Below are 11,533 nucleotides of genomic sequence, written 5' to 3' on the forward strand. Positions count from 1 at the left end.
ACCATTCTCCATTATTAGGCATGTTGGTTGAGATTCGTCCAGCTTTATTCCTTCTGTTCGCCTTAACATATGACTTATTAGTTATTTATTTATTTATATGGGTACCCTATATTGGAGTTTGTACTTATTTAATGATTCATTTTTCTCTCCATTAAATCGGTGTTGTTATTCTCCTTTATTCCCCTTTTGTTTCTTTCAATCATGATGCCCATGACTATTCTATTATAGTCTTTCTTTCCTCCTTCCTCCCCCCCTTTTTTCTCCCTCTTTTCCTTTGCCGGTTTCAGTGTCCCAGGTATATTAGGATACGTGCTGATCCTGTAAGAGTATCTATGTTATGGTTTCATAGGATACAGTATTCTTTCTCTTGTGAGAAAGTGATTGGTGTCCACTATACTATTACACTATGTATCTTTTTATTTATTAGACAAAGAATGTGAATACCATCTAATCTACTGTTTACCGTTGAACATTTTTTCCATATGAAACCTTAAACATAGCTCATTCCTTTCATCATTTCTCTCCCTTTGGGGAGCTGTCTTAGAATATGATTATGTGTTTTATTATTGACCTTTTTTTTAAATATTTCAGTTACATGTAATAAACATTCATATATATAAAAAATGTTTTTATATATTTTTGTATTGTCTAAGATTGTAACCTTTTTCTGTTACGTGAGGGTGACTGCCCATGGTCCTCATCCCTTCTCTCCTTTCTTTTTCTTCCTTTTTCTCTTTTTTCTTTCTCTTTTCTTTTCCTCCCCGCTTTTTCTTTTCTTTTCCCTATTTCTCTTCCCTTGGCTCCTTCTTTGTCTCCGTCTTTTCCTCTTGCTTTCTTATCTTTTCTCCGGGTTTTACCTGTCACCCCCACGTCACGAAAAAGGAGGAGGACCCTATTCAGCTGCGGCCGGATTACTGGTCGTTGTTTGAGGGGCCACCTATATAAGGTTTGTACTCACTGTATACTAGTGTATGACTAAGGTCCAGTCTTAGGACCGAAACGCGTCACCTTGTCATGTTCTCCTTGTCTTTTTGGCTATTGGAATAAACATCCAGTTCCTTCATATTCGCGCTGGACATTTTGCTTTTGCTTGTTGGTTCCAGTCGGTGTTGCCCACGCCGGTCCTGGCGCGACGGGCTGAGGGAGTGAGCTGGACTATACACTTCTTTGTCTATGTCAAAGTTTGTAACACTTTCTCCAATGCTGCAGGAAATAAAAGTTACAGTATGAAGCAGTAGATGAATTGCAATTCTTGTAGCCTGGTATATGTCATTGGGTCTACACAATGCCAGCGAAAGTATGCAGGGTGCATTGGAACATCTCAATGACATTACAGGCAATGCTCTGCGCAACAGGTCAGCTGCTTCTCTGCATTTCAGAAGTGCACATGATGGTAATGCATCCTTCTTTTTCATTTATGGCATTGAGCAGTTAATCATGGGACCAAGCAAAGGTTGTTTGAGCAGAAAATTGCTAGAACGCAATGCATACTGTTACGCCTAGCGCTCCGGGTCCCCGCTCCTCCCCGGAGCGCTCACGGCGTCTTTCTCCCTGCAGCGCTCCGGTCGGTCCCGCTGACCGGGAGCGCCGCACTGTCATGGCCGTTGGGGATGCGATTCGCACAGCGGGACGCGCCCGCTCGCGAATCGCATCCCAGGTCACTTACCCGTCCCGGTCCCCTGCTGTCATGTGCTGGCGTGCGCGGCTCCGCTCTCTAGGGCGCGCGCGCGCCAGCTCTCTGAGACTTAAAGGGCCAGTGCACCAATGATTGGTGCCTGGCCCAATTAGCTTAATTGGCTCCCACCTGTTCCCTGGCTATATCTAGTCTCCTCCCTTGCACTCCCTTGCCGGATCTTGTTGCCTTGTGCCAGTGAAAGCGTTTAGTGTGTCCAAAGCCTGTGTACCTGAACTTCTGCTATCCATCCTGACTACGAACCTTGCCGCCTGCCCCCGACCTTCTGCTACGTCTGACCTTGCCTCTGCCTAGTCCTTCTGTCCCACGCCTTCTCAGCAGTCAGCGAGGTAGAGCCGTTGCTAGTGGATACGACCTGGTTGCTACTGCCGCAGCAAGACCATCCCGCTTTGCGGCGGGCTCTGGTGAAAACCAGTAGCCTCTTAGAACCGGTCCACTAGCACGGTCCACGCCAATCCCTCGCTGACACAGAGGATCCACTACCTGGAAGCCGAATCGTGACAGTAGATCCGGCCATGGATCCCGCTGAGGTGCCGCTGCCAAGTCTCGCTGACCTTACCACGGTGGTCGCTCAGCAATCGCAGCAGATTGCCCAACAAGGACAGCAGCTGTCGCAGTTGACCGCCACGTTACAGCAACTTCTGCCTCTGCTACAGCAGCAACCATCTCCTCCGCCAGCTCCTGCACCTCCTCCGCAGCGAGTGGCCGCTCCTAGCCTCCGCTTGTCCCTGCCGGACAAATTTGATGGGGACTCCAGACTCTGCCGCGGATTTTTGTCTCAGTGTTCCCTGCATATGGAGATGATGTCGGACTTGTTTCCTTCAGAACGGTCTAAGGTGGCGTTTGTAGTAAGCCTTCTTTCAGGAAAGGCCTTGTCTTGGGCCACACCGCTCTGGGACCGCAATGATCCTGCCACAGCCACAGTCCAGGCCTTCTTCACTGAACTCCGGAGTGTCTTCGAGGAGCCAGCCCGAGCTTCTTCTGCCGAGACTGCCCTGTTGAACCTGGTCCAGGGTAATTCTTCCGTTGGCGAGTATGCCGTACAATTCCGTACTCTTGCTTCAGAATTATCCTGGAATAACGAGGCTCTCTGCGCGACCTTTAAAAAAGGCCTATCCAGTCGCATCAAGGATGTGCTGGCCGCACGAGAGATTCCTGCCAATCTGCAAGAACTCATCCATCTAGCTACCCGCATTGACATGCGTTTTTCTGAGCGACACCAAGAGCTCCGCCAGGAAAAAGACTTAGATCTCTGGGCACCTCTCCCACAGTATCCGTTGCAATCTACGCCTGGGCCTCCCGCCGAGGAGGCCATGCAAGTGGATAAGTCTCGCCTGACCCAGGAAGAGAGGAATCGCCGTAGGGAAGAAAATCTCTGTCTTTACTGTGCCAGTACCGAGCATTTCTTGGTGGATTGCCCTATCCGTCCTCCACGCCTGGGAAACGCACGCACGCACCCAGCTCACGTGGGTGTGGCGTCTCTTGGTTCCAAGTCTGCTCCTCCACGTCTCACGGTACCCGTGCGGATTTCTTCTTCAGCCAACTCCTCCCTCTCAGCCGTGGCCTGCTTGGACTCCGGTGCCTCTGGAAATTTTATTTTGGAGTCATTTGTTAATAAATTCAGCATCCCGGTGACCCGTCTCGTTAAGCCGCTCTACATTTCCGCGGTCAACGGAGCCAGATTGGACTGCACCGTGCGTTACCGCACAGAGCCCCTCCTCATGTCTATTGGACCCCACCTTGAGAGGATTGAGTTCTTTATTCTCCCCAACTGTACCTCTGAGGTCCTCCTCGGTCTGCCTTGGCTCCGGCTTCATTCCCCCACCATTGATTGGACCACCGGGGAGATCAGGAACTGGGACTCTGCCTGCCACAGGAAGTGCCTCTCCCCCCCTCCCAGTCCCGTCAGGCAAGCCTCTGTGCCTCCCCATGGTCCCCGTCCTGGTGTCACATTGCCCCGTGCCAGGCCTCGCCCTCTGCCCTCCCTCCCCATTCCCACTCCTGCTGTACTGCCTGCCGTTGAGGAAACCCTCCATTCTTTCCCGGTGTCCTCATCCCAGGGGAGGCAGTTACTGGACAAAGAGAAGGGGAGACCTAAGGGGGGGGGTACTGTTACGCCTAGCGCTCCGGGTCCCCGCTCCTCCCCGGAGCGCTCACGGCGTCTTTCTCCCTGCAGCGCTCCGGTCGGTCCCGCTGACCGGGAGCGCCGCACTGTCATGGCCGTTGGGGATGCGATTCGCACAGCGGGACGCGCCCGCTCGCGAATCGCATCCCAGATCACTTACCCGTCCCGGTCCCCTGCTGTCATGTGCTGGCGTGCGCGGCTCCGCTCTCTAGGGCGCGCGCGCGCCAGCTCTCTGAGACTTAAAGGGCCAGTGCACCAATGATTGGTGCCTGGCCCAATTAGCTTAATTGGCTCCCACCTGTTCCCTGGCTATATCTAGTCTCCTCCCTTGCACTCCCTTGCCGGATCTTGTTGCCTTGTGCCAGTGAAAGCGTTTAGTGTGTCCAAAGCCTGTGTACCTGAACTTCTGCTATCCATCCTGACTACGAACCTTGCCGCCTGCCCCCGACCTTCTGCTACGTCTGACCTTGCCTCTGCCTAGTCCTTCTGTCCCACGCCTTCTCAGCAGTCAGCGAGGTAGAGCCGTTGCTAGTGGATACGACCTGGTTGCTACTGCCGCAGCAAGACCATCCCGCTTTGCGGCGGGCTCTGGTGAAAACCAGTAGCCTCTTAGAACCGGTCCACTAGCACGGTCCACGCCAATCCCTCGCTGACACAGAGGATCCACTACCTGGAAGCCGAATCGTGACACATACTGTCAGTTCACACTAGGTACTCGTTCACCGCAAGGTTTGAACTTTAGGCGTGAACTGCTTTTCCATTACTAGGGACTGTTATGCTTCCTGTTCAGACATTGCGGCTGGTCTGCACCTTACGATGCATTTGTAGGTTGTAAATTTGATACATTTAGGTTTAGTAGCTTGTCTGCTATGTATCGTTACATATTTGTACCATTGCAATGCATTACCATACTTGTATCACTGGTGTTTGTTTTATCACTATGTTTTAACATTTGTATACTGAAACCATTGTTTAAAGGGGTTCTCCACCATAAGGTGATTTTAGTACGTACCTGGCAGGCGGTAATGGACATGCTTAGGAAGGAACTGCGCTTGTCTTGTGGATGAATGGCTATGTTGTGAGATTAAAATAACACTGTGGCTTGCTTTTTGTGAACCGGTATTTCCTGTTTGAGTTTTCTTCTTGGCCTACAAATCCCATAATTCCATTTCCCTCCCTCCCACACATCAGCCACCCCACCCATTGAAACATAAATGAGCTGCATCCATTCAAAAGACCTGTGGTTTTTCAATCAAAAACCAAATGTTTTCATAACCTATACCTTCTTTGTTCTTCTTCACAACTTTATCCCTGACCTGTTTGTAGAGCTACTTGTTTTTCATGCTGCTGTTTGTTCAGTAATGCTCACTTACAAACTCTGAGGCCTTCATAGAACAGGTGTATTTGTATTGAGATTAAATTGCAGGCAGCTGGACCCTGTTTACTAATTATGTGACATTCAAATGTGACTTAAGGAAATTGGTCACACCAAACCTTTGGTAGGGGTTTCACAGTAAATGGAGTGAACACATATGCACTCACTTTTCAAATTTGTATTTGTAAATATTTTTGAAATTCAGTCTAACCTTCCATATCTACCTATTGTCCCAGCCCGCCAGATGACTGGTTGACAGATGTCTTGGTCAAAAGGAAAGAAGATCTGCTGCAGATGGACTACATGCACAAAAAGACTGAAAAAAGGTACGGGTCACCCATTTCCTAGATGCTGTCCCAACTGTTAAAACCCCAGAAGATCAGCTCTTCTTCATGAGGAAGCTGCTGATATATAAATATTTTCCCCTCAGTGATGGCAGTAACAGACTGTGGGTCATCAGACTCACCAGAGATGATTCAGGACTAGGGTGTTTTTTTTTACAGTTCTAGGTAATCGAGGGGGATCCTGGTCTAAATTGACAAATATCCAATGATTTTGCTTGGATTTTCTTTTAATAAAAATGCTGACATCTGCTGGCAAATACATGTCATGTTTGTCATAGGGAAATATGTTTTATAGAAATTGTTTTTAAATTGTAACCCTCGAGATGTTGCGGTACCACACAATTACAGTTCTACAATAGCTAAACGTTCCCAACTTGGAGATGTCTCCGGCTCATTTATCAATTCATTCGATGTTGTGACGTCAACTCAATTTTAAGAAAAAAAAGTGCATTGAAGTATTTTTAATTATTTGTGTAGTTTGCTATAAAAATGGTACAAGCAAAAATTCTCCATATTTTTGTTCAGGTTACTGAAGAGTACATCAAGTGTGACAATGGAAAACTTCACTGAGCTTAGTAGCAACACGACTAGTCAGGTCATCACCACCCTACAGATCTTGCGGATTGTTGTCTCCATCTTGATGCTCCTCTTCTTTGGTATCTTTGTGTACTTCATGGTCATCATACTCAATATCTTCTTCACCACCCCCCATGTCCGGGACACGCCCCGTTACATCTTGTTCATCCACATGCTTCTGAATGATTTGGTCTATCTACTCATCGCATTTTTCTTCTTCATTTGTGTGATCAATGGCATACATTTCCCTATGCCAATATGTTTTATAATTACTATCTTATCCACTTGTATGTTCAGGATTACTCCTTACAATCTGGCCGTCATGTCCTTGGAACGTTACACTGCCATTTGCCACCCATTACGATATGGAGAGTTGTGCACTGCCTAGAGAAGAGATCCAGCCTCGCCATTGCTTACATGTGGGTAGTGGGGATGATTCCGCCAATTGCTGATTTTATTGTCTATTTTTGTTTCGCAGACTTGAGGATCTTTAACTTACAGGTTCTCTGGGTCTGGAAGTCATTCATGATGTTCAATTTCCAAATAGTTATAGCAAATTTCACAGATGCTCTTTGCTTTTCCACAGTGGCCGTGATCATCACCTACACCTATGTTAAAGTTATGCTGGTCGCTCGGAGAATGGACTCAGGAAAATTTGCCGGAAAGACTGTCCTGCTCCACGCGTTTCAGCTTCTGTTGTCCATGTTGTCTTTTACCACTACAATTACTGAGATATTTTTGGTATCATATATTCAATACCTGCCTCTTATCAACTTCTTCTTGGTGATGTCTCTTCCTAGATTTGCCAGTCCTTTAATCTATGGCCTGAGAGATGAATTGTTTGGTAAAGCTATGAGAAAGTTTTACTTAGCCAGAATTTTGTCTTTACATCGGAAAAGTAAATAGAAAGTTGAAAGGAAAAAAAATCATAAATTCTAAAAAAAAACATAGTAGTAGAAGTTGTGCTCCACCAATAATGATCAAAAAGGACTATTGGTACGTGTGAAATACATGACTGATTGGCAAAGTACAAAATTCCCAAAGCTCCTTATGACTCCCAACCTTTGATCTGTAAGAGGAAACTTCAGATCCTCCTATGAATGGAAAGAAAGAGACAACCTTTACCATTAGGATAAGCCATCAAAAAGCATTAGGTCCCACTGGGAGAAAAGCGCTATATAAATGCCTATTGTTGTCCTTGATGTCAAACTGGTGGAGGTCCAACTCGTGGCACCCTATAGATCCAGTAATTGCTGCTTCACCTAGTTTGCTTAGCAGGAACATGGTTGTTGCAATAAGCACACAGGTTTGAGGAATGCCATTTGATACAGGACCTGCGTTCTAGCTGTGCCCAGAGCTGGTCATAGTCAGGTAGGCTTGAGGGAGGACCGCAGGTCATCCAATTTTTCAAAGGAATGGTCTAGTTACTTGGGGGCGCAATTAAAGGGGTACTCAGCTGCTCAGCATTGGGAACAAACTGTTCCGAACGCTGTATCGGCAGCTCGTGACATCATAGCCACACCCCCTGGTGGCATCACACCCAGCCCCCTCAATGCAAGTCTATGGGAGGGGGCGTGACAGCCGTCACGCCCCCTCCCATAGACTAGCATTGAGGGGCCAGGGTGTGACATCATGAGGGGGCAAGGCTATGACGTCACGAGCTCCCAGCGCCGGCTTCAGCGTTCGGAACAGTTTGTTCCAAACGTTGAGCAGCGGAGTACCCCTTTAAGTTAAAGGTCCTGATTTCCTTGGAGCACTTCGAAAAGTGGGTCCTGATATGGAGGAAACTGGGCTGCCCTAAGGATAGGATAACTTAATTAAGTTAACTTGGTTTGCGGGAGGAGGCTGGTCTTTATATACTCACCTGATCCACGTGCAAGATGTCCCCACCCTCCCTTCTCCTTTTTTTCTCTACAGTCACTCTCAGGGTATCCCCCTACTTTAGGATACCCTTCATGGCCAGCCAGGCACATGCCAGGCCTATTCATTCATCCAGTGGTACACTCCATTCACTGTACATGTAACTTGACCACAAATGGAGATTTTCTTTATACTTGATACATGTAATAAAGGCAATTCACAATTCTTGATCACGAAGCAGCAAAAAAATTCAAATATTTGTCGAATAAGGGGTTTTTACACCAGTTGGCTTGGGGGGGTTTCTGACACTTGTAAGACTTACTGATGCTCTAAAGTACTCAACTCTGTGGGGTACAGGCAATTTGAGGTGCAGCTTTCTCAGCTACGTGGATGACTAGGCCCAGCCTAAAGCCCAATAAGTCCTAGAATGCAATGAGAAACTTGTGCAACTTATCCTTACTGACTCGAAGACTTTTTCTTTCCTCCCCCCCCCCCCCTTGTTGTTCCAGTTATTGGACATGCCGCCACCATAGGCTTCCCTTTAAAAAACGGACTTTATTCAGCCGGCAGGCAGTGTCCATACATAGAAAAGTTCACACCCGAGTGCACAGGGAGGGGGAGCAGCAGGCAGCCGAAATATACTGGAACAACAGCACCGTTTCTCGTCTGTAACGCTTCTACTCCTTTTTGTCTGGCACCCCATAGAACCTTATTCACTCTGAGTCTCCTTTACATGGTTCACGCTTGCTACTGATTTAATTCAGGTGTTGTAGTGCCCATCCCATCTACGTTTTACTACAGTTATTGGACATGCACTGATCTGATACTAATGGGGTAAGGATATATACAATCAAAATTATAGCCCTGGAAAACATGTTTAACCTCTTAAGGACCCAGGACGTACGGGGACGTCCCCGCACCCTGGGCTTTAAGGACCCAGGATGTCCCCGTATGTCCTGGCGTTTTCCGGTCCCTGCCGGGCAGAGATCGGAAGCAGATGCCTGCTGAAATCCTTCAGCAGGCATCCAGGGCAAACGCCGAGGGGGGCCATGCCGGCGATTGTCGCAAATCTCGAGGGAAATCGCCCCTGCGATCTGCAGCGATACTGGGCTGATCGGGTCTCTGGGACCCGACCGCCCGGTAATTTTGCATGATCCCGGTTGTCACAGACAGCCAGGACCATGCTGAAGTATAGGAGCGAGGTGGCAAGCCGGCCACCTCCTCCTATACCCTGCGATTCCTCGGTTAGCTAACTGACCAATCGCAGGGGGAGGGGGGTGGGCGGTTACTTCCTCCCACCCTGCCCGGCCCCTGGAAGTCCGGAGAGAACGGGAGGAAGACCGGAGGACGCGGCGGGGGACGGGGGAGTGATGGGGCCCGACCCCGGTACTTACCTCGTCCCTGAAGACCCGGATCCCGGCGGCGGAGATGGCGGCGGTGGCGACAGATGAGTGGATCTTCGGCGGCGGCGCGGGACCTTTGCAGCAGTCCAGACTGCCGTAAAGCGATCTGGACTGCTCCATCTGGTCCCCTTACACTACAACTCCCAGCATGCCCAGACAGCCCTTGGCGTCTGGGCATGCTGGGAGTTGCAGTTTTGCAACATCTGGAGGTCCACAGTTCGGAGACCACTGTGCCCTTCCAGATGTTGCAAAACTACACATCCTCAGCATGCCCTTACTGTCCAGGCATGCTGGGAGTTGTAGTTCTGTAACATCTGGCCCTTCAGGTGATGCAGACCTACAACTCCCAGCATGCCTGGACAATTTTGGCATACTGGGAGTTGTAGTTTTGCAACATTTGGAAGGGCACAGATTGGGAACCACTGTATTAGTGGTCTGCATACTGTAGTCCTCCAGATGTTGCAAAACTACAACTCCAAGCATGATGGGAGTTGTAGTTTGGCAACATTTGGCTCTAAAGATGTTGCCAAACTACTACTTCCAACATGCCTGAGAATGTTTGGGAGTTGCGGTTTTGCAACAACTGGAGGCACACTGAATGGGAAACATTGTCTGTTTCCAAACTCAGTGTTTCCCAACCCTTGTGCCTCCAGCTGCTGCAAAACTATAACTACCAGCATGCACTGATAGACTGTGCATGCTGGGAGTTGTAGTTCTGCAACAGCTGGAGGTTCCCCTCCCCCCCTGTGAATGTACAGGGTACATTCACATGGGCAGGGGGCTTACAGTGAGTATCAGGCTGCAAGTTTGCGATGCAGAAAATTTTGCGCGGCAGCTCAAACTCGCAGCTGGAAACTCGCTGTAATCCCCCGGCCGTGTGACTGTACCATAAAAACACTACACTACACTAACACAAAATAAAATAAAAAGTAAAAAACACTACATATACACATACCCTTACACAGCCCCCCTCCCCAATAAAAAAACATCTGGTATGCCACTGTTTCCAAAATGGAGCCTCCAGCTGTTGCAAGACAACAACTCCCAGTATTGCCGGACAGCCGTTGACTGTCCAAGCATGCTGGGAGTTTTGCAACAGCTGGAGGCACCCTGTTTGGGAATCACTGGCGTAGAAAACCCCTGTGTCCACCCCTATGCAAATCCCTATTTCAGGCCTCAAATGCGCATGGCGCTCTCATTTTGGAGCCCTGTTGTATTTCATGGCAACAGTTTTGGGCCACATATGGGGTATCGCCGTACTCAGGAGAAATTGCCTACAAATTTTGGGGGGCTTTTTCTCCTTTAACCCCTTATGAAAAGGTGAAGTTGGGGTCTACACCAGCATGTTAGTGTAAAAAAATACATTTTTTACACTAACATGCTGGTGTTGCCCTATACTTTTCATTTTCACAACTATTTTAGGGGAAACCCCCCAAGGGGAACCCTTAAACTAAGTACCACCTAAAATCTAACTTTTATTGGTCTTATTAAAATGTTAAACTAAATAATAAATATATGATTCCTGGCTAATGTTCGGAGTTTTTAATTAGCAGCCATTTACAACTCCCTAAAAACAGATAATCACATCCAAGAGGATGATCAATGGGCAATCATTCTGGCATTAATTGCAGCTATTACAACAATATCACAATGGGAGTTAGTCTAAGGCTGTGGTTTTAAACAATTAGTGGTGTAGATTACACCATAAGGAAATCATATATTTACTATTTAGTTTAACATTTTAATAAGACCAATAAAAGTTAGATTTTAGGTGGTACTTAGTTTAAGGGTTCCCCTTGGGGGGGTTTCCCCTAAAATAGTTGTGAATATATTATGACCCTGGTACCCCCTGTGGGGCATTTGTTGTGATATAATACTTTTCATTTTGACAAGAGGTAAAAGGGAAAAAAGCCCCCCAAAATTTGTAATGCAATTTCTCTCGACTACTGAGATACCCCATATGTGGGGGCGCACTACAAGGCCCAGAAGGAAGAGTGCACCATGTACATTTGAGGTGATTTGCACAGGGGTGGCTGATTGTTACAGCGGTTTTGACAAACGCAAAAAAAACAAAACCCCACATGTGACCCAATTTCAGAAACTACACCCCTCACGGAATGTAATGAGGGGTGCAGTGAGAATTTACCCCCACTGGTG

General features: G+C 47.8%; 1 protein-coding gene across 1 annotated transcript; it reads left to right on the forward strand.

Annotated features, from left to right (window-relative positions):
• The first annotated feature begins 1,299 nt into the window (after nt 1-1,299).
• LOC130357320 (uncharacterized) lies at nt 1,300-7,549 on the forward strand. The gene is made up of 4 exons (XM_056560003.1): nt 1,300-1,355; nt 5,430-5,519; nt 6,063-6,400; nt 6,592-7,549. Exons 1-4 carry the CDS (start codon nt 1,300-1,302, stop codon nt 7,017-7,019), a joined length of 912 nt encoding a protein of 303 aa, XP_056415978.1. The 3' UTR covers nt 7,020-7,549.
• The last annotated feature ends 3,984 nt before the right edge of the window (nt 7,550-11,533 follow it).

The sequence above is a fragment of the Hyla sarda genome, chromosome 2 (genome assembly GCF_029499605.1).
Source record: "Hyla sarda isolate aHylSar1 chromosome 2, aHylSar1.hap1, whole genome shotgun sequence".
Taxonomy (NCBI): Eukaryota; Metazoa; Chordata; class Amphibia; order Anura; family Hylidae; genus Hyla; species Hyla sarda.

What these genes read in the sequence shown, in the direction of transcription:
- LOC130357320 (XM_056560003.1), top strand. Translation starts at nt 1,300, where the DNA reads ATGCAGGGTGCATTGGAACATCTCAATGACATTACAGGCAATGCTCTG. An exon ending in CACAAAAAGACTGAAAAAAG is followed by an intron (nt 5,520 to 6,062) that starts GTACGGGTCACC and finishes ATTTTTGTTCAG; the next exon opens with GTTACTGAAGAGTACATCAA. An exon ending in AATTACTATCTTATCCACTT is followed by an intron (nt 6,401 to 6,591) that starts GTATGTTCAGGA and finishes TTTGTTTCGCAG; the next exon opens with ACTTGAGGATCTTTAACTTA.